Genomic DNA, 22,679 nt, shown 5'->3' with positions numbered 1-22,679 from the left:
ACAGAGAATAAGTAGTTGTTGCCAGGGGTTGGGGATAGTAGGGAAGGGACTGACTACAAAACAAAACAGGGGAACTTTTGTGGTGATGGTGGTTACACAATGACTTATTTTTATTAAAACTTATAATAATGTACACCTAACAAGGGTGAATCTTACTGGATATAAATCATAAATGTAATAAACCTGATGAAAGAAATAATGTTTATTTTTCCACTGATATAGTATTTAGAAAAAACTCTTTTAAGAGTGTTAAATATGTATTTTCTTTTCATGGTTTCTTTGTCATTGAAATAAAAGCCAATAAATATGAATTTTCTTTTCCATTTTAGGCTCAGACATTTTACTGCCTCTGCCTAAATTAAGGCAACTCGTAAGAGCTTGTTTCCTGGGCTACAGATGCCCATGAGAAATCAAGAGCCTGGGTCAGAGGGCTTTTGCTGGGCTCTAATCCCCTCCCAAAAGGGCTTGGGCCTACAATGACACTTTTTCTAAGCTGGTGGCCAATATATATTATCCTTCCTGAGCTGAGGAGGGTTGGGGGGGGAGGGGGGGAGAAAATCAAGGATACTGATGTGGAAAAGTCGGTCCAGGGTTTTGTGCTTCTGTGCTCCCCTGCACCTGTGGACTTGGCTTCAGTGATATCACCTGACACGCTTGTGCCTGCTGCTTGTTCTTGCTGATGGTCCCACCACAGCCCAATTTCAGGTCCCCTCCTCTTTAGTAGTTGCAAGGTAGTCTGTTCAAACACAGCCTTGGGAGGGGAGGGAGTTGTCAGGAGGAATCCCACAGATAACCCTTTCCAAGCAGCCTTGTTTGGTGCCCTAGAGCAGAGCAACGTCCACTGTCTTTCCTAGTTCTCTGGGACATCCCTAGATTCCCAAGGCCTCTCTAGCTATCTGCTCTCCGTTCTCAGGGATGCTCAGGGCCCGAGTGTCAAAAGCACCCTCAATAAAAATAATGACTCACCAATCGAATGTTAGGGCTTTAAATGCTTTATGCCCTTTCCACAGCTCCCAGAGCACCCCACAGCTCCCCAAAGAAGATGGCCAAGGGTAGTCATGTTCCCTCAGAGACTGTCAAAGAGCAAATATTCCAAAATTTTGCCTCTTCCATCAAAGACAGAACTTTTGCTGAAGCTCACCCTTTTGCTCAGCACCTAACAATATGGCTTGTCTGTTGAATCAGCACAAAGGGTAAAAGGACATCCTTTACTTATGTAACAGGTTCCTCCACCCAAAATATCTCAGTGATTTCCTCAATTTTACAAATACAGTTGCTTTATGCATCAGTACTGTAGACCCAGTTCCCCAACCATGTACTTGGCTTTGGAAGGAATTGCAGTACTTAACATAAATGTGATATCTCTCGGTTGTAGGAATGCACCGTACTCCGCACCACCAAGGAAGGAACCAAGGAAGGAACCACTTATTACGGTTCCTCTCCTACTTAGGTGCACCCTCTTCCCTGCACCAACTTATTCTGAGCAATGCACCTGAGGTAGACAGCTGGCACAAAGGGCCCCTTTCTTCCCCTCTTGTATGCATCCCTCTCACAACGTCACTGTGCAACTCTCCCATCAAGAGGTGGGGCTGTTTCCCAGCCCTTGAATCTGGGTGCCCTGTGTCTTACTTTGGCCACGAGAATGTGGCAGAGTGAGGCCTAGGCCTCAGAAGCCCTGACAGGCTTTTGTTTGCTCTCTCGGGACCTCGCCACCACCATCAGCACATGGCCAGTCGAGCCCGCTGGGAGGATGAGGGTCCATCTGGAGAGGGCTCAGCCTGGCCCAGCCCACACCCATGCAGCCTGCAGACTGCACATGGGAGCAAGCCCAGCTGGGCTGACCCAGGCCTGGAGAACCAACCACGCTGAGCCAATGCAGACTTGTGAACTAAATAACTGGTAGTGTTTTAAGCCGCTAAGTTCTGGGTGGTTTGTTTCATAGCAAGAGCCCTCTCTGCCCCACCATAGGCAGGTCCCACTACAGCACATTCAAATTGCTCTTTGTGCATATAGGTACAGAGAAAATTTGATATTTTTTCCTTTTTCTGGTATTTGTGTTAAATATGGGTAGGAACTATCAGACTCCATTTCCCTTTCAGCTCCATGTTTTACAAACATTTCTTACGAGATCAACAGCAGATATGTCATCAAAGCAAGCAAGTCGTGTTCTGTCCCAACTCAGTTGTCACGGGTCCCACCAATAAGACACAACATAGCCAACACTGAACACCAGAGCATACCACAGAGATCAGGAATAAGACAGATATATGGTTGTTTAACAAAGAGCCCTGTTTAAGCAAACCACGAAAGAACTCTCCTATGGTCAAATATTACATTTAATAATCTCTTTATCACATTCCCCCAAACAAGTTTTCATTGTTGTCTTCATTGCATTCTTTTTACATTTGTCACATACATCTCTATAATACACAGAGGCAGACTTTCAATTGCTATACATTTCCTATCATGAATTGTCTTTGGGTCAATACAGAATTAGTCGGGGTCAGTGTGGGAAAGAATGCGAATACTACCTTTTTCTGAAAGTAGATTCTTAATTGTTTAGCACCCTTTTTGTAAGGAGCTTATCCTTTTGTTATCTCCGGGTAGGGAGAGTGTCAAAAATTATCATTAGTGCCTTTTCCTAGGAAGAAAAATGAAAGCACAGAAAGGTAAAGTAATATCAGTGGGATGATGACAGTCACGGCGGGAACTTGGGTTTTTAGCTCAGCATTCTACTTTGTGAACTCTACTTTGTTTAATATATTCCATCTCAAAAGGTATAATGGTTTCTCCCATTTTATAACATCTCTTTGGATGAATGTTAACTAAAAGGGCAGAACAGACAGTAAATTCCCACCAACTGATCATCCTGGCAGTTTCTTCTTGCAATTTTTTCCATCCGCTAAGGAATCCCATAAATTATAAAGCCCCCCTCTGCTTCTCCATTAAAAGTCGTAATTGACTGCTACCATGGCGGCATTTCCAAGAGAACTACAATCGGTGGGAGAAACCCGTGATCAGTGGCCATTCTCGTTAGCCAGGCCATTAGAGTGTGGACAGTGGCCACGGTTAGCACTCTGAAAGCCTATCAGACCTGCAAAATTAATTTTAGGTATTTTAACTTTTCTCTAGTATTTGAGAACAAATACTCATTGACCACAACAGATGGAACAACCCAGGTACCTCCCTTCAGTCTGACTCACACTGTATGCTTCCTAACAAGAGGACTGATGCTAAGAGAATACTACCTATATGATACAGTTTCCTCAATCCACCAGAGGAGGATTTGTTTTTTAATTGAAATGCACTGGAAAATAGCAGGAGTGTCGTCCACTTCTGCGAGGCTAAGTTCTACTTAGGAAGAAAATAAGGCCTGTTGCCTAAATGCATTTATGCCACTCTGGTCTAGAGAAAGAAAATGCATATTAACTTTCAACTTGATGCTTGCTTTCTTGAGCTTCCCTAGCACCTTCTTTTCACTCTGTGCAGGCTATCCCCGAGCCCTATTCAGTTCCACGTCAAGAATAAGAATGCAAAGCTGCAGCAGCCCGCATTTTTAGGGATTTACAGCAGGACCTGGCTGCCTCTGCTGGAAGGGGCAAATAAACTCCCCCCGGGGATGAACATGTGGGGAGGGTGCAGGGGAGGAGGATGCACACTACAACTCAGCTCTGCCTAACGATGGACAAAACATAAAAACATTCAGAGGAGAAAAGGAGTTTCCCCTTTTCCCTCTTTTAGAAAAACGGGAATTCAGAAATGTTCTCAAAAACGAAAAGTCCCTCCACTTGTTCCCTGAGCCTCCCTTCAGGCTTCACATTTCTAACCTTTTCCCAAAAGTGCTTAGTACAGACCCCAACACTCCCCCCACCTCCCCAACCCTCACCCCAGGCATTTCCGAAACACAGGTAGGTACTTGTGAGAAGGGGCGCAACAGATAATACATAAAGACCATCACCCTTGGGAGAATTCAAGAAAAATCCTTAAATAGTAAAAAAAAAAAAAAAAAAAAAAAAAGTATGTGGGGGGGTGGAGGTGGGGGCTATCAAGAAAAATGTTATGAGATTAAGTGAAATACAAATACAAGAGGGGAAAAGCCCAGATCCAATACAACAGGACCGCCATAAAAACATGTCATAGAGAGACAGACTACTGACGAAATGATAACGGGTATTGGGAGGGAGGAGGGAGAGAGGAAAACCGTAAAAAGTGGAGCAACCGAATTAGAGCAACGTGTACCTGAGTCATCAGCTGGTATGTATGGTGAAAACACATTTGCGTTTTTAAAAAGCCCCGATTCAACGAATAGCAAGGTGGGTGGAGAATGTCAGGTAACTGGACGCAGATGTACCGCATGGAGCAGCGTGCAGGCCGATCCCGGGCCGTGCCCCGCCCTCGGCCCCCGCCCCGCCCAGCCCAGGTGCAGGTGCTCGTGGCCCACACCGCCCGCACCTCCAGGTAGGTACGAGGTCCCTGTGGTGCTGATGGCCAGAGGGTGGGCTGCGGAGGGTGGGCTGACGGCCGGGAAGTCGCGGCTGATCCGGCGGCATCCCCGATCCGAGGAGCGCCGAGAGCCACAGCGGGTAGCGGGCGCTCAGCGCTGCGCCCCGGGCGCGCGGGCCTCGGCCTCTCCCTGCTCCTGCACCGGCCGCGAAGCCTTGTCGGGCTCGGGGGCCCTGCACGTGTCCGGGAAGCGCGGCCCGAGGCCCGCGAACGAGTCGCAGCACGGCGGGCTCTCCTCCTGCACCGGGTGACCCACCGGCTCCCCAGCGCCACCGCCTGGCCCCGCCGGGCCCTCCTGGGAGTTCTGACTGACGTAGACCACGATGATGTCCCCCTTGAAATTCATCACCTGCCCGCTGGAAATAAACGTGGAGTTACTGTTTCCAGTCACATTTCCTACAGGGGAGAGGAAGAGAGAACACGCAGAGGTGAGTCATCCATTCGCGGTGAGAACGGGGTCTTGTGAAAGGGAAGTTTCCCAATGAATGGAGGGGCGAGGGCGGCCTCTCCTCACCGACAGGTCTCCTACATGCACCGGGCACACCCAGGAGGTTTGTGGGTTTTTTAAAAATATATTTTATTGATTTTTTACAGAGAGGAAGGGAGAGGGATAGAGAGTTAGAAACATCGATGGGAGAGAAACATCGATCAGCTGCCTCCCGCACACTCCCTACTGGGGATGTGCCAGGAACCGAGGTACCTGCCCTTGACCGGAATCGAACCTGGGACCCTTTAGTCTGGCCTTGACCGGAATCGAACCTGGGACCCTTTAGTCTGCCCGCCGATGCTCTATCCACTGAGCCAAATCTGTTGGGGCCACCCAGGAGTTCTTTATCCGTCCTCTCAGCAGGCCCGACAGGCCCAGGAAGAAGGGAGAGAGGCAGAAGACAAGGGAACAAGAGAGAAGAGAAGGGTGAAGACAAGGGGAGATAAGCTGGGCAATGGGCCCCACTCAAATTTTGTCACTTGCCACACGGAACTCTGGGAATACTAGCAGGAAGGCACCGGGACTGTAGAATCACAGACAAGATTCAGATGCTACAAAAGGGTTCCTGTGCCCACTTGTGATCCCTGTGCAGCAAACAGCCAACGGTACTGCTATGTGCCAGTGTATCAGGAAGGGCAGTGAGGGCTGGAGGGAAGGTTGTCACCTGTGAGGCTCCTGGAGCCCCCCTCAGCCCAGCCTGCTCTCTGACCACTCTTGCTCTGAGGCCTCTGTCACCCTGGATGCCTTTACACCTCCCACCTTCCCTGGAGGACCCTAATGGCTCAGCCTAGAGGGCCATGGGGCCACTCGGGTTCATATTTAGCAGAGGTTAATCAATTTCCTGACTTTTTTTTAAACCCGGGGGAGGGGGAGGGGGAGGGGGAGGGGGAGGGGGATTCAGAAGACTAAAATGGGAAAGAAATTGAATCCTATAAATCACTTTCCTTTTGAATGTGGAGGAGTGTTCTTCCCAAGTGAGCAGATTTAGTCAGCGAGTGAGCAGATTTAGCTCGTCTTTAATTAATGGGCCTTTTGAAAAACAAATAGGAGGGTCAACAAATGCTAGGAAACCTGCTACCTCTTATGCTTCTTCTATTTTAAAGACTGATGCTCTGAACTGAAAGTAAATGCCACAAACCAAGGAGACACAGAACTGCCCCCAACACGCAGCATCACAAGCAGGACCGACGCCTGCCCAGGGGAGGTGAGCTTCCTCCCCTTCCTTCTTCTCTATTGTGACAAAGCCTGATAATAATTCACAGAAATAAAATTGGTTCTGTCGCCAGCCCATGTGGAGATCCTCTCCAAATGGGGAAGGCATGTGTTGGATGCTCTAATAAATACCAACGGCACACAGGCTATTCCTGTGGGGAGCCTTCCCTTCCCCCACAAGGTACCTGCAGGGAAGCCAGGACTGAGGTCACAGTGGCCCATGAAAATGCTGGGATTTCAAATGTGAGCAACAAACGGAAAGTCACATGGGAAGATTTGTGACTCATGCTATTTCTCCCTTAGACATTCGTATGGGGTATATTCCAAGATGGGTAGTGGGGGTGGGGTGGTATTTGCTTAATAACCCCGCCCCCTCGCACCCCCCCCCCCCAGGCAACATGGGGGAGGTCAGTTAGTATTTCCATTCACCAACTAGCTCGATAGGCCCACATTCTCTGTTCCCTCTGAAACATACTGACAGGTGCTCCTAACATACAGTGAACTCGAAGCTAGGGGCTTGCTTCCTAGCATGCCTATGTCTTTCTGCTCCCACCAGTTACCAAGTTAGTTCTCAAGTATGTCCTTTTTTTAATTGTCCTGAAGCATGTAACCGTTTTCACAGAAATAATTTTCATGCATATCCACCTCATTTTTGACCAGTTAATGGAGCAGGTAATTTTCTAATTACAACGGGATCAGCGCACACTCTCAGGACTGAAGTGCAGGAAGCATGATTCTCACCAGGCGGGAGCAGAAGGGCCTGGGCATCCCAGAGTGACCCCTTACTTGTGAGTAATCAGTGTGCTGTGGCTTCCGTCAGCTTACTTTCCAGAGGGAAAGGAGAGTGTGGGCCAGTCTATGGGATAAATGGAGATCGGAGAGCTCCCATTACGGGAACAAGAGTGATAGAAACACCACCCATCCAGGACTCACTGAGTGCTCCTTCATGCCAGGCTGGCTGCATTGCAGACACCAGCTCCCAGGTACGTGGCCTGTGAGCACTCAGGTTTGCTGTCTTTTTCCCTCTTGTGTTTGACATTCTTTTCATGGCTTGTCATAATGCAGACTCATGTGCAAATAATCTAATAACATCAATGTCATCCTGGCGTCTCAGTCTCTGCAGAGCAGAAGGTGCATAACTGGTGATTAAAGGATGGTGGTTTCAGTGGCTGGCTGAGCACAGGAGGGGGAGGGGACAGAAGAGAGTGCAGGGATCTGAAAGCTCTCTGGTCTTGTCCTGACTCTGCCCCCACTAGCCTTGGAATGTGGGACCAACCACCTAACAACTGTCCAGACCTCAGCTGCTCATTTAGGAAATGAGCATCAGTCTTCAAGCCCTGCTAGCCTGGCAGGGTGCAGCCGCCTGAGAAGGCATCCAATAACGATTCAATGAATGAATAAATGAATGTGTGAACACCCCGCAGGACAGCATGAGGGTCAAATGAGACAATAGATTTGATAATACTTGGAAAACAGCAAAGAATTGGTCACAGGTGCAAAGATGGTATTACTAGTCCCAGAATGTAGTAGTATTAGTGCTCTTGAACTCTCAAGGAATCAGATTTGGGGAATGCACTGAGCAGTAATGCTCTTTCCATCTCCGTCTTGTTGGGGGATCTCAATCCATCTTGAAGGTTGAAAGGGCATTTTTTCCTAGAAATCTAACCAACATTTTGTTTTCATTGTGGGAAGAATCCATCATTTTGACTGCCTCTGGTTTGAACACTCATCTATGTAATTCTACACAAAACCCTATACAGTGGGGCCTTGACTTACGAGTGTCCCGACTAACAAGTTTTTTGAGATACCAGCTGTCTCTCGGCAGATTTTTTGCATTGAATTGATAGAGTAATTTGAGTTAACGAGCTCGGTCTTGGAACGAATTAAACTCGTAAGTCAAGGCCCCACTGTAGTCTCATTTCTTGTCATGCAAGTCAGCTATGAGGTGAATGTAGAACTCCAACAGATCACAGTTTAGAATGAGTTGGTAGTATCTTAATCCTATAATATCCATCAGTCCTGAATTGTCCTTGCTTAAAAGTAGTAATTCCTTAGCTGAAACCGGTTTGGCTCAGTGGATAGAGCATTGGCCTGCGGACTGAAGGGTCCCAGGTTCGATTCCAGTTAAAGGGCATGTACCTGGGTTGCGGGCACATCCCCAGTGGGAGATGTGCAGGAGGCAGCTGATCTATCTCATCAGTGTTTCTAATTCTCTATCTTTCTCCCTTCCTCTCTGTAAAAAATCAATAATATATACATATATATATATAGTAATTCCTTAAAATGTGCTCTTTATCTTTTGGAAGAGAAATGTTTTGCAGGGTTATGAAAGCTAACCTGAGACGGCAAGACCTTGGATGGTCAATTAGGTCGCCACGCCAGCAGGCTGCATGACCAGCTGGGTGCTGCAGGGCCTCTGGGTCGGCATGGTTGCCGTGGTTTCTGCCATTAATACCTGGCCCCAAAGGGGTAACTCTTTCCACTGAGCACCAAGAAAGCCCAGGATGATCTGTTGATAGAGGGGACGCCTTCCTCTATCACAGCTATAAGGGGGGGGGGGGGTATGAAAAGGGGATGGTGCAAATGAGGCTTATCTAAGATGCCTTAAAGAGGCCTGAGGCATTTAGCCCATAGAGCAGGGGTGGGCAAACTTTTTGTCTCGAGGGCCACAGTGGGTTCTTAAACTGGACCGGAGGGCCGGAACAAAAGCATGGATGGAGTGTTTGTGTGAACTAGTATAAATTCAAAGTAAACATCATTACATAAAAGGGTACAGTCCTTTTTTTTTTTTTTTTTTTTTTTTAGTTTTATTCATTTCAAATGGGCCGGATCCGGCCCGCGGGCCGTAGTTTGCCCACGGCTGCCATAGAGTCTCTAGGAATCCAAGCAGAGTAAGGGCCCTGTGTCCCTCTTCCTTGCTCTTCTCAGCTGCCTTTCTGGCAGCTTTCCCCTACCAGGTATTTATTTTAAATTTATTTCACTTGCAGAAAAAGATGGGGTTGGAGGCATGTGAAACAAAGAACTTCGCTCACAAAAGAATGGGTGAGAGCAAAGACTAACTTCCTGAGACAGCTGGCAGAGAAGAAGGGACTCCCAGGTCATGGTGGCCATCACCTCCTGCACAGACCCGGTGTCCTTCCCATGCAACCTTCTGGGCTGGCCTGGGTACTGCCCTTCGCTCAGCAGAGCAGCCAACTCTCCCGGGTCTGGATTTGCCCTTATTCTGGGGACACATTGAAGATTCTCCAACACGCAGTAAACAAATGAAGTCATATCCCTGCTAGTGATTTAAGGGGAGAGGAGCCTCGGCTTCAGGTCCAGGCTCTGCAGGGAGATAAGCTGGATGTCAAAACAGTCTTACGTTGACTGATCAAATTGTATCTGAAGGCTACCCAAGAGTATGATGTGGGAGCCAGAGGACATGAGGTTATTTAGTAAATTAGCCATGTTGAAGGATTTCTAACATTCAAAACGGGTTACTTGGTTTAACATGAATATTTAATGTGACTTAACCAGAAGAATGTCCAGGTAACTGGAGAAAGGTAAAAGTAGCATTTAGTTAAACAGAAACAATGAACAAATAAAGTGGCCCTTCACGATCAGAAAGTGGGGTCCTTGCTTTTATAGGGGCTCGATGGACTCTCTATTTCTCAGGCAGAGAGAAGCAGCTTCCTTTTTAGAACTGAATTCCTCACAGAATTTACATTTATAAGCAAGGGGATGCATTCTTCTCTTCTCAAAAGCTTATTATGTCGTTTAAAATGCATAATTTATGAATATTAAATCACAAGAACTATAGCAAATAAGACCATCTAGTTGTCAGTCGGATATTCTTTGGAGGAAGAGAAGTAAAAATATACACGAATATGCTCCAGCTATCCAGCTACCCTGGGTGCCTTCCGAATTTCTTAAAAATTGGTTTTATATTTAATCCATATGCTTCTCATGTGACTTTCCTTTTGATGGAAATGCATTTGGAAGAAACTGGTGTATGATGATCAGGGAAGGGAAGCAGTATTTAATAGTTCCATTCTGAATCATGCTTGAAAATTACTTACAATGGCTTATGAATGAAACCCTTCCAAAATGAGCCGCATTAGAACAGAGAGAAGGCAAGCAGGACTGAATTAAAAGTATACAGTAAGTTAATTTTTCATATATTTTAAAATAGTGCATTGACTTTAGCATAAATGAATGCTCATTATTACCAAATAACAAAATTATAAAATATTTTGAACTCATTTCAAAATCAATGAATTCCTTTTGTGTTATCCATTCCCTGACCTCAATCCCTACTTGGTTCCCAAGCTTTTTTCAAGTCTCCGTGGCTCAGTGGACCCTCAATAAAGATTTGGTAGAAAAAGAAATATGCAGCTGGGGTTCATTAGGAATCATTGTGGGCCTGTAAATAAACAACTCTCTCCAGCTCAGGAGTGGCTGGACTCACTAAGTGGTTTCAGGAGCCAAAAGCAAGCCACTGGCCAGCTCTAGACACATTAATTATAAGCAGTTGCTACAAAGAACAAGTGCTGGCGAGGATGTGAAGCAAAGGGAATCCTTGTGCACTGCTGGTGTGAATGCAGACTGGTGGAGCCACTGTGGAAAGCAGCATGGAGTGTCCTCAAAAAATTAAAAATGGAACTGCCTTATGACCCAGCAATTCCACTTCTGGGAATATATATGAAGAAACCTGAAGCACTAATTCAAAATAAGTGCACCCTATGTTCATTGCAGTATTATTTATAATAGTCAAGATGTGGAAACAGCCCAAGGGTCCATACAAAAAGCTGTGGTACAGTTACACAATGGAATACTATGCAGCTATAAAAAACAAGGAAATCTTACCTTTGGGACAGCATGGATGGACCTGGAGAGTATTATGCTAAGTGAAATAAGCTAGTCAGAGAAAGACAAGTAACATATGGTTTCACTCATATGTGGAATCTAAAGAACAAAATAAAGTAACAAAATGGAAACAGGCACATAGATACAGAGAACAGACTGACAGTTGTCAGAGGGAAGGAGGGATTGTGGGGCTGGGTGAAAAAGGTGGAGAGCATTATGCTAAGTGAAATAAGCCAGTCAATGAAGGAAAAATACCACATGATCTCACTCATTCATGGATAATAGAGACCATTATAAACTTTTGAACAATAATAGATACAGAGGCAGAGCTGCCTCAAACAGATTGTCAAACTGCAGCGGGAAGGCCGGGGAGGGTGGGGGTGCAGGAGGTAGGGGGGTAAGAGATCAACCAAAGGACTTGTATGCATGCATATAAGCATAACCAATGGGCATAAGACACCGGGGGATAGGGGAGGCTAGGGGACTGTCTAGGGCGGGGGGAAAAAATGGACACATATGTAATACCCTTTGTAATACTTTAAGCAATAAAAAAAAAAAACCACAACAATTAAAAAGTTATAATAATAAAAATATAATCAGTTGTTTTTTCTTTGACATGAACTACTTTTCTAGATATAGGGAGAATTATCCAAACTCCAGGCAAAAGGGCTTGTAACCAAGGTAACCAACATCATGGCAAAAGGATAATAATGTAAAATGTAAATTTAAGACATGATTATATATGACACTAGAGGCCTAGTGCATGAAATTAGTGCATGGGGGAGGGGGGTCCCTCAGTCCGGCCTGCACCCTCTCGCAATCCGGGCCCCCTCGGGGGAAGTCTGACTGCTGGTTTAGGCCCGAATCCACAGGGATACCGCAGGGATCAGGCCTAAACTGGCAGTCAGACATCCCTCTCCCAATCCAGGACTGCTGGCTCCTAACCACTCACCTGCCTGCCTGATCACCCCTAACTACCTCTGCCTCGGTCCCCACCGCTGTGGCTTCATCCAGAAGGTCATCCGGAAGGACATCCAGAAGGTCGTTCAGCTGCCCAGTCTAATTAGCATATTACATTTTTATTATTATAGATAACCCAAACTATGTTTTCCCCCTTCATTGGTTTTGGCTAATAATTCTCACTGGTCTTTAATAAGAGTTATAACATTGCTAAAATACCCTTGACATTGAGTATTACTTTTAAAAAATAGACTGGTAGAGCTCTTTGAAGAACCATGATTCTCCTCAAAAGGATCCTGGGTGCAAAGGAGATACTCTTTTCTACTGAGGAAGTGACTAGTCATTGTCATTTCTCTAGAAACCACTTCAACTGGTTGTATGTTTTTAAAACACCCACACATAAAAATCCAACACCCAATAAAAACGCCACTTTAAGTCCCGAGAGCACAGTGGCTTTTAAAAGCTCAAATAGGATTAGCCACCGCCTCTTATCTTTCACCCAAGCTCATCTTCTTTCACACATTTTATAGAACACAAATCATGACAATTAAAAAAAGGCAATAATGAGAACGTGCTATTTTGACCAGAAACCAGAAGGCCTGTTCATGTAGAAGTAATTATGGAAGGAACAGCCTCAAAAATCAATCTGGCTGCTGCTGCTGCTCAGGCAAAAATGAACTTGGCCCGCTTGCTGGCATCCACAGGCAGCATCTCTACGGATGTGTTGCACGACTAAGCACCAGACAGGACAGAAAAAGCAACATAAGCTCTTTGGAAATTAACACAACTTAGTTGATGACACACTTTTTCTTTCCCTTTCCTCCATGCCCATATGTTTAAAGCTGGAGAAATAAAAGATAACGAAAATGAGATGAGGGTACCGTTTTAACTCTATGTCAAGGGAGAACGCAGATCTGGCTTTGGGTTTCATGACACTGAGAAAAACAAAATCTCCTCAAATGTGGCCAGCACTGTTCTTCCAGGAACCGTCGATGATTTTGACACAGCGGCCAACATCACCTTCCTGGTGTCACCAATTGAAAAACAGGTCTGGCCCTGGCAGTGTTACCAAGCCATGGCCTCTGCTATGCTGAGCTTCTTCCTCCCCAGTCTCCTCTGCCCCCCACACTAGTGTTCAACGGGAAGAAAAGTCACTGCTAAAAAGAAACAGAATAGCCCTCGCCTGTTTGGCTCAGTGGACTGAAGAGTCCTAAGTCTGACTCTGGTCAAGGGCCCATACTTCGATTGCTGCTCAATTCCCCAGCCCCAGTCCGGGCGTGTAGAGGTGACAACCAATCAATGTGTCTCTCTCACATTGTGGTTTCCCTCTCTCTGTCCCTCCCCCTTCCCTCCATTTTCTCTACACGTCAATGGAAAAATATCCCCGGGTGAGGATTAACAAACACAGAACAATAGAGCTGAACTTTTAGTAATGGAAAGTCCTTAACATCTTTAAAAACTGTGGAGGTGTTCTGAAGGAAAAACACATCAGTTCTTTGAAAAATAGCCCTCCTCTGGGTCTGAGAATTGATATTATAGAGTTTACACATCAGTGGTTGTAGCAAAACCACAAAACTTAGAAAGCAGATTCAAGTACACTCTTCTCCCAAATAAGCCAGGGGCATCATCAGCGTTGTCTCTGTGTTTAGGGCAGGGATTGAACTGTCCAGGGTTATGAAATAATTCAAAGACCGGCTGCTAGCACCATTGGTAGTAAATAAAGGGGTCGGAAAGAAAAATAAAAAATAGCCCAGGGTCAGGGTAGTCCATGGATGGGCTTTTTGGAGGGGGGCTTGAGGAGGAGAGGGTCAGAGGATTCTGTGCAACCCCTTAAATAGTATATATCCATATATTCATTTTTCTGGAGAGTGTCTATAGCTTCCAGAAGATTCTCAAAGAGATCCTGACACTCCCTACTCTCACCCCCACACACATGTTGAGTGAGAGGGAGCCCTCACCATGCAGCATGATTCCTTGTAACTACATAAGACAGAAGGTGTTTTCCCCTCCAGAAAAAAACAAAAAGCTTTTAATATAATTGGTGGGCTTATTCATGCTCAAACAGTGGTGCAGTAAATGTACATAATAAATCTCTATAATGATTTTTAATTGTAAAATTATTCTCCAGGTGCCATCAATATATGTGGTGGTTACAGAAGGGATTTCGCACAGAAAGCATTAAGGAACACTTTACTGCTTTGTTCACCTGGTATAGAACCAACAAGCTACTCTCAATAAATATTAATTAATAAGGATTAACTACACAATTTTGTTTATTCTCCTGAAATTTATAAGAGCTTCTATGGGAGGTGATTTGAGACCTAGGTAGCTTTAAAACAACAACAAAACTAGAAATCTGAGGGAATGCTTAGCTGTCAGCCAGGCCTGAGGTCAATGTTGACTTCGGGGGGTCAATGCTGGACTTTGAGGCCTAATCCCATCATGAGAGGCCCGAGCACAAAAGGGACATGTAGAAATGAAGACAGGACAGTGGCACAGTTCACAAACCCAACCCCAGGCCTGAGACACAACCCATCCTGTAAATAATCCTCACAAAGAAGATGGGAGAGCTGAATGTTTCCCGTGTCGGCTTTGCTTCTCCCTGAATGACCGGTGACACTCACCCCCAAGCCCTGTACCATGAACAGGCCTTTTTGCTTAGAAAGGAGAGACCAAGAGAGCCACTTACCAGATGCAGGCGGCTGCTCACTGGAGGGGCTTCCAGACCCAGGGCCTCCCCTGCTGGAGCTGGGAGGCCGCGCATCAGCCTCATCCCAGGGCTGGCCTCCGGCCTCCGCCTCTTCAGCTGCTTCTTCAGGCGGAAGGCCCATGCTGTAGGCGCATTGGGGCAAGGGTCCACTTTTTGGGGAACCCAGAAAGGGCTCCCGGTCCTCCCCAGAAGGGTTCCCGCAGCCTGCGCAGCCATCTGCCGAGGTGGAGGCCGCCCAGTGGGGACAGTTGCCGCCCTCCACTTCTTTCTGCAAGTACTTTTCGGAGGACATGGGAATCCAATCGGTCCTGCATGGGGGCTCGGCCAAATTGCAGCTTTTGGAATCGGGCAGGCTCTCTGTTCCGGTGAAGGCCTGGCTTAAACTGTCATCCTCCCCCACCTCCAGGGGCTCCGGGAAAGGGGGTGTGGATCTGCTTCCCGGCCCAGTGAGGCCCAGTAAGGAGGCTGGGGTCTGGGGAGGCCGGTCCACATACTCGTCTTCCATGGGAATCTGCTTGAAGGAGTCGCCCTCCATCTCGCTGACCAAGGTGAGCATCCTGGTGTCTTCTGCCTGGGGACAGCCTGCACACGCGCCCCTGCAGACCCCGGCTCCTTCCGGCCAGCACAGGTCTTCCGAAAACATCTTCTCTTCCAGGGTCAGCAGTAGGACCCCGTCGCAAAGTTCCCGCTGGCTCGAGGCTTCCATGGGAGTGCGGCTAAAATTGTTTCCTGAGGGTTCCTGCTGAGTGACATTCGGGAGGCAGAAGGATTGATACTCAGCTATTAGAACAGGGTTCTGCTAAGCACTGCCGAAAATGGGGTTTATTTCCACCATAACAAGAACAGGTGGAACACTCACCGTGTAGCAACTCGTGTTATTTAAAATCAAAGAGTGGGGAAGAGCCCTAACATAGAATGCAACCAGCAACAAGTGAAATCTAATTGCATTTCACATGAATAGCATGTTCACGTTGAAACAAGGGCAGGAGTCAACCCAAATAACTCCACAACACGGAATTTTGACTACAGACTTTCAATCTAAATTAAAACAAACACACACGCACACACACACACCTCTAAGGAAATACTGAACTCAAAGTTAGTCGCTTTGTTTTTTGTTGTGGTAGGGTTTCGTAATTGAAAGTACTTTCTATGTACCCTGGAATTGAGAATAATAGAGGCAGGTTTTCTGCTGTTGGAGAAAACATGATTCAATGGAACAAGGAAAGATCAGAAAGTGCAGCTGGGACAGGAAGTGGAGAAATCAGTATGAGCTCGTCGTGGTTTAAAATTTATACATTTTTATACCTAAGAAGATACATCTAAAGGACATAGTGAGATAACTAGTGAAATTTTAATATCAAATGCGGGTTTGATAATAGTATTGTACCACTATTGAAATTCTTGATTTTGATAAATGAACTCTGGTTATATAAAAGAATGTCCTTGTTCTTAAGAAATTCACAATGATGTATTTAAGGATACTGGAGCACAATTCACTCTAAAATGGTTCAAGAAAAAAATATATACAGATACACACATAGAGAGCACAGCCCGGCCAGTATGGCTCAGTGGTTGAGTGTTGACCTATGAATCAGGAGGTCACAGTTTAATTCTCAGTCAGGGAATGTGCCCTAGTTGCAGGCTCAATCCCCAACATGGAGCATGCAGGAGGCAGCCAATCAATGATTCTCTCTCATCATTGATGTTTCTAGCTCTCTCTCCTTCTCCCTTCCTCTCTGAAATCAATAAAAAATATTTTTTTTAAAAAAGAGAGCACAAATAATATAGCAATATGTCTAGACAACTGGTAGACCTGAGAATAGGGTATGTGAAAGTTCTTTGTACTATTCTCACTGCTTCTCTATAATTTTGAAATGATATCAAAATTAATAGTCATCAAAATAACTAACTACAAAGTAAAAGAAAATGGAAGCTCTTTCCTCTGGAATCTGTAATAGGCAATTATGATTGGCACTAAAAAGAATATAATTAATATCTGTACACAGAGGTGGCAGAAATGGAATGCAATACAAAGAAAGCAGCATTTAGGAAGAGTACTGACCTGGGATTTGGGTTATTCTGTGGGGACCAGCTCTGGGATTTGGGGTCCCATCCCCTCAAGAAAGTTCCTCACAACGGGGCTCAATATTTGACTAAGAACTATCTCAGCCTAATTGTTAAAAGTACACAAGGAGCATTTAAGACTTTTACATTTACCTTATTTCCACTTAGGCGGCCGCATGTCTCATTGACCCAGCGCCACAAATTAGCTAGAAAAACAAAGCAAAGATCTTCATAGTACTTCCTATTTCTAATTCAATATCACTGACCACTATGTCAGTTCAGTATTATCTTTATACATAACCCTCTGTAAGTTTTTCAGAGAGACTTCTTGAGAGCGAAAACATTCAAAAGCAAATCAACCTGTTTAAACACTATAAAGACATCTTATTCATCCTGCTCCATCAAAAACAAAACTTTCTGATCCATGCAAAGCCAAATATGATATACTAATGTTCCACTGAATACCTTGGGACACATTTGAGGGCATCGGAACTGCTGATAGGAAGATAGTCACTCTAAGACCTTTAGCAATTAATCTTTGACTACAAGGACCTAGGGTGGGCATTGTAGGGGAAAGGAGACAACGTGGTGGAGACTTGACTTTCCAGTAAACCAGCTCAAATATATGTACAATAAAAGTCAGGTGCATGTTGGAAGGCTGCGGCAGACCCCACTGAGTTTCAGCAGGCCCCAAATCTTTTTCCACTATACTCTGTTGCTTCTCAGAAAAAAAGAATATGTTCTGTGGTATATACAAATTATATCCCCATCAACTTTTTAAAATAGACATGATAACATTTATAAAGTCAAATCCATGAATTTAAAAAAAAACTATGAAATTATATCATACAAAGATAAAATTTTATTCCACCTCCACTGAATTCTAATGTTGAATTCATGGGTTGTCAATTCTCCATAAGAAGATAATCAAGTAATAATCATAGCTAATGGCACCTATGATGTGGCCTTGCCCAGTTTACTTAACTTCTCTGAGCCTCAGTTTCCTCATCGTGAAACCAGGGAAATAACAGTGCCTACTTCATAGTGCTGTTGGGGAGATTTAGTTAGTACATGTACTAGTAAAATGCATACAGCAGTGTATGCATTTATTGAATATTCAATACATGTCAGTTATTGCTATCATCATCATTATTATTTCATTATTATAAAATTACATAAAAATAAAGGTACTCCAAATAAAAGGAAAATTGTAGCTCTTTCCTTGTAGAGATTAGTACTGGACAACTACAAATGGTGCCAAAATATTTGTGCACAGAGATAATAATCATAACTACTATGACAATCTTTCTCCTAGAATATTTGTATTTACTTCTACATAAATAAGCACAATGGATTTTATTTGTTTTGCCAGAGAACAATGAATTGGGCATAAAGGGTGTTTGACCTTAGTTTAAGCACAACCACTTCAAGGCACTTATTTTTAGCAGATCACTGGATGTAGTCAACAGGCAACATACACATCTTCCAAAGCATATACCTTGAAATGTACCTATTTTTAAGATTCATTTTCAAAATCCCCCATAGACACCATACCTGTTAGTGCTTTCCCTTGTTTCCGGTAGTAAACAGCAGAGAAGACAACAGCGACTAATGCCACAGATACGAAGAGAAGCAGGATGATCAAACTGGGCAAGAAAATCTGGGGCTCTGTATCATAAAAGGTTTAAAAATGGTATTAAAGGTGATTTCATTTTTGCCTCTAAGCTCAAAAACACAACCCTTTACATCAAGCCCCAGAATCAAGGCTGCCGGTCTGGAATAAGAGAAGTGGGAAGGCCCCGACCCTGACTGCAGGTTTGTCACAGAGCATTTATGTTCCAAAGGGTGGAGTCACCAGTGCGGCCCAGTCCCACTGTCCAGCATCACTCCAGCGAGGCCAGTCCAGGACCATCTTGGAATGTTTCTACTTAGAATAACTCAAATCCTGTTTACCATGCCATCCAGCTCCATCTTTGCTCACCTATGGACACTTCAGTCTCCCCAGGGGACTGGTCTCTGAGGCAAAAGGAAGCCCCTTATCATACCTCTTTTTAAATAACCACAGGCACCAGGGTTGCCGTTTTTATTCCTTTGGTTATTTTTCATATGATCTTCAAAAAAATGGTCTTTTAAAAATGCTGCTCTGACTGTGTAGCTCCATATCCAGAACCTTAACACTGGCATCTTCAATCACCATCTTCTGTCTCCCCAAATGTCAAATCTAAACCCTCAATTTTCTTAGTCAAAGTTCATTAACCCTGTTCTTCTGTGGCTCAGGTCCTCTTGCTTCATTAGAAAGGTCTTCTTACACGTATGCCATCCCATGTGCTGTGTGATATCTGGACCCACCTCCAACTGTCTCACTCACCTGCAAAACCAGCAGCCACCATTAACTGTCACTTTCTATCACTCTTTGACACCATACTCAAGATTAATTTGATCTACAAATGATAGCTATAGTCTAACAAGTTGCTAACTCTGGTTGGTGACCAAATCTCCCATAGACACTTGTACTGTGACCACCACCAGCCTACTATATTTGGGCATTTTAATGTTTGCAGCTCAGTTTTCTTTTCTTTTCTTGTTTTTACACATATAAATACATTATTAGTTCTCCATTCCAGAGTAAAATATTATCACATAAACAACATATCTAGAATCAAAATACTGACAAAAATGAAATATTAACCTAACTGTGGATGGGATGAGATAGAAAGGGAGAGATGAGCCCTCCGGATATGGAAGGTAACCTGGGGGAATCTATAAGAGCTGACTAGACCGAGACACATCTACCAATCAACCTGCTGTTTTTAAGCATAGCATGGAGGAGTGGGGGTAGAAGAGGGTATAGGGGGATAAATGGTGATGGAAGGATACTTGACTTGGGATAGTGGACACACAATAATACATTGTACGGATGGTGTGTTGTGGAATTGTGCACCTGAAACCTGTGTAATGTTGTTAACCAGTGTCACCCCAATAAATTTAATAAAAAGTAAAAAAACAAACATACCATTGGGTAGTTCTGTAGACAGCAGAGAATAACTACAGACCACGTCCGACTTATCGGTCCCGTGACGTGCTTCCATCTGCCCAAGACTGGTACAGCTGTGGGAGTTAAGTGCTTCCATTTTATATTCTTATTTTTCAAGAAAAGAAACAAAAGGCTCTAATCCACTAGGCTGCTAGCTTCTTCAGGAGAGGAACCCATCTTTCTGGACATTTGGATCCCCGGTGCCTATCCACACATCATCCAAGTGGACAAATGAATGAACAAAAGTAAATACTGCCAGTGTTTTCTAAGAGTATGGCCCAAAAGACAGTAGATTGGTGTCTTCAGTATAGAAAATTCCAATGCTTCCAAATGCTCCAGGGGATAAACTTAAAAAAAAAATGTCCTTATTGATTTTAGAGAGAGAGGGAGAGGGAGAGAGAGAGAGAAATGTCAATGAGAGAGAAACATCAATTGGCTGCCTCCTGCATACTCCCTTCTGAGGATCGAGCCTAAAAACTGGGCATATGCCTGACCAGGAATCAAACCAGTAACCTCTTGGTACGTGGACTGATGCTCAACCACTGAGCCACACTGGCTGGGCACTGATAAACTTTTGATGAATGCTCTTTAGAAGTTGAAAACACAGAAAACCTTGTCAACATAAGACTTGGATAAGTGGATTAAGGAATCAATATTTAATGAGAATTCATATATTGGGAACTGAAAGAATCATTATATAATGAAAGGACCCAGGCTCCACTATAGATACACTAACATAAGTGTGAAATAGTATATATGAGATGATTCATTCAAAATGATTAATTACTGCACAAGACTGGAAACAACCTAAAGACTATCACTAGGAAACTTATTAACTCAATTATGGCACACCTCTACAATGAAATATTAGGTATCTATAAAAAGCCATGAAGATCTAAGTGAACTAATATGGAATGAGCTTCCTTCAAGATATATTATGTGAAAAAAAATATGGTGTTTACAGTATGCGAACATTTATGTAAACAGGAGGCTTCTTTATGCACATACACACATCTCTGGACAATAAAGCAGTGGTGTTAGGAGAAGTGTGTGGGGGGGTGAGGGGCATGAGTGAATGATAACAAGTATCATCAATCATTTTCAACTACGTGAGGTTAGAAAAGGGAAAAAGGAGGCTGAAACTCTTAAGTCAAAGACTGAGCCAAACTAAATCTAGAAAGTAAGGCGTGTCTGTCACACCAGGTTGAAGGCTGGTTGGATGGGTTTATTTTGCCCACACTGAACTGACAGGCTTTTCCCATTTTTAATGTGGCTTCAAGAGGAAGCCTCACAAAACTCAAATAGTCTGTGTCCAACCCAAATGAGACCGTGGGAGTTGAGTTACTTAAAATCAACACACTGCCTGGGCTCCTTTGTTGTCACTTACTTGGTCCAGGGTTTGCATTTTTCTGTGGAAGAAAAGGCATCGGAGAAATAGCCTACAAGGCAGGGCTCGCACACCGTGTCTTTGTTGAGCTGCACTGTCAAAAAAACAAAAGGACAAACAGAACAAACAAAAGCCAAACAAGGACACTTAGATATCGGCCAGGATGGTGGTCCCTCTGCCTCTCACCTACCCACCCCTCCCTGCCCTCGCTGCCTGTGGCTCATTGCTTCAGCCCCCACAGTCTCTAAAGGGCCTTCCATCCCAGCAGTAGGTTCAGGGTTATTATGTTCAGGAGGGTACTTGGCTCAGTCTCAGGCTACTAACGCCAGTATCTGAGTTAGGTCCTGACCCTTTGCTGTTCAGAACCACTGTCCTGGTCACTAATACTGTTTCCTAGCCGGGGAGTCTACTGTCCACTGCTTTAACCACGCACCTGCCTGATCTCCCCTTTCAGCCTTTTGGACTTACATTAACCTTGATCCACAGAGAGTGGCAGTCCTCTTACTACTTTTAAGGACAACTTCTTGACCTGACCTCTCTGTCCAGCTTAATCTCACCAGTTCAAGCATGGGAGTGACAACAGTTTTCTTAAAAAAACAAAACAAAAAAAACTCCTACAGGTCTCTTTCTATTAAACCAAGGGCTGGTAACAAACTTTTTCTATAAAAGACCTTATGGTAAATATCTTTTGCAGGCCTTCTAGTCTCTGCTGCAAATACTTGTAGCATGAAAGCAGTCATAGGCAATATGTTAAAAAAAAAAAAAAAGAAAAAGGGATGTAGGATGTGGCTGTGTTCCAATAAGACTATTTACACAAACACAAGTGGTAGGATGGATTTTGGACCCCTGCCTTAAGCCACAGCACTGAAAGCAGGAATTGATCCTGCTTAGCAAGCTTTCTTCAGCACCCTCATATTCCTTGCAAACCATATTATTAGAATAGGAAATGTCTCAGATTTTCTATGTCTATTCACTGCTGACATGTGCAGACCTTTGGGAATTCCAATCAAGAACACTGACTACCATGTGGGGTATCATGATCATGCAACTGACTTGCACCAAAACCACAAATTACTCTTGAAATTAGTAGCGCTTCTGTGATTACTTTCATGAATGAAACACTAAAATAAGAAATTACATGTTCTTTTTTCAGGGTCAAGTGGGAAGTATCTTCTTGATTTCTGCAACTGCCTCAATAAGTAGGATACCTCCCCCACTTAATCTATTTGATTTGCCTTAAAATGATATTAACAAAAGCCCAGTTAACATCTGGTCAACTCACATAAATTCAAACAGCTTTTAAAAAGATAAACACACTCTAGAAGAGCAACTCTTAAAAACAAAGAGACTTCTTAAGGGGCTACAAGGCAGCAGAGCTCAAAGTTCATTGATTTCCCTACACTGACTGGGCTTCCAGATCTGTTCCTTGTAACTGACCTGCCAGGGGGCATCCTGCAGGTTCCCTGTCCCTTTC

The 22,679-nt window shown here is 44.3% G+C and overlaps 1 protein-coding gene across 2 annotated transcripts in view; it reads right to left on the bottom strand.

Moving 5' to 3' along the window:
• Positions 1-3,506: 3,506 nt before the first annotated feature.
• The window catches only part of TNFRSF11A (TNF receptor superfamily member 11a), a 48,401-nt gene continuing 29,228 nt past the window's right edge, over positions 3,507-22,679 (bottom strand). The window contains exons 5-10 of one of the 2 annotated variants that reach the window (XM_059706264.1): positions 21,206-21,299; positions 19,798-19,892; positions 18,339-18,452; positions 16,938-16,990; positions 14,697-15,459; positions 3,507-4,899 (exon numbers count right to left, since the gene is read on the bottom strand). In XM_059706264.1, coding sequence (XP_059562247.1) covers positions 4,595-4,899; positions 14,697-15,459; positions 16,938-16,990; positions 18,339-18,452; positions 19,798-19,892; positions 21,206-21,299 — 1,424 coding nt within the window. In that variant the 3' untranslated portion in view covers positions 3,507-4,594. The remainder of the gene's footprint in view (positions 4,900-14,696; positions 15,460-16,937; positions 16,991-18,338; positions 18,453-19,797; positions 19,893-21,205; positions 21,300-22,679) is intronic. The other variant, XM_059706265.1, reaches the window with a different exon arrangement.

This window comes from Myotis daubentonii, chromosome 8, assembly GCF_963259705.1.
Source record: "Myotis daubentonii chromosome 8, mMyoDau2.1, whole genome shotgun sequence".
Lineage (NCBI taxonomy): Eukaryota > Metazoa > Chordata > Mammalia > Chiroptera > Vespertilionidae > Myotis > Myotis daubentonii.
The sequence above is the reverse complement of the archived record's forward strand: the minus strand, read 5'-3'. Positions and strand labels throughout refer to the sequence as shown.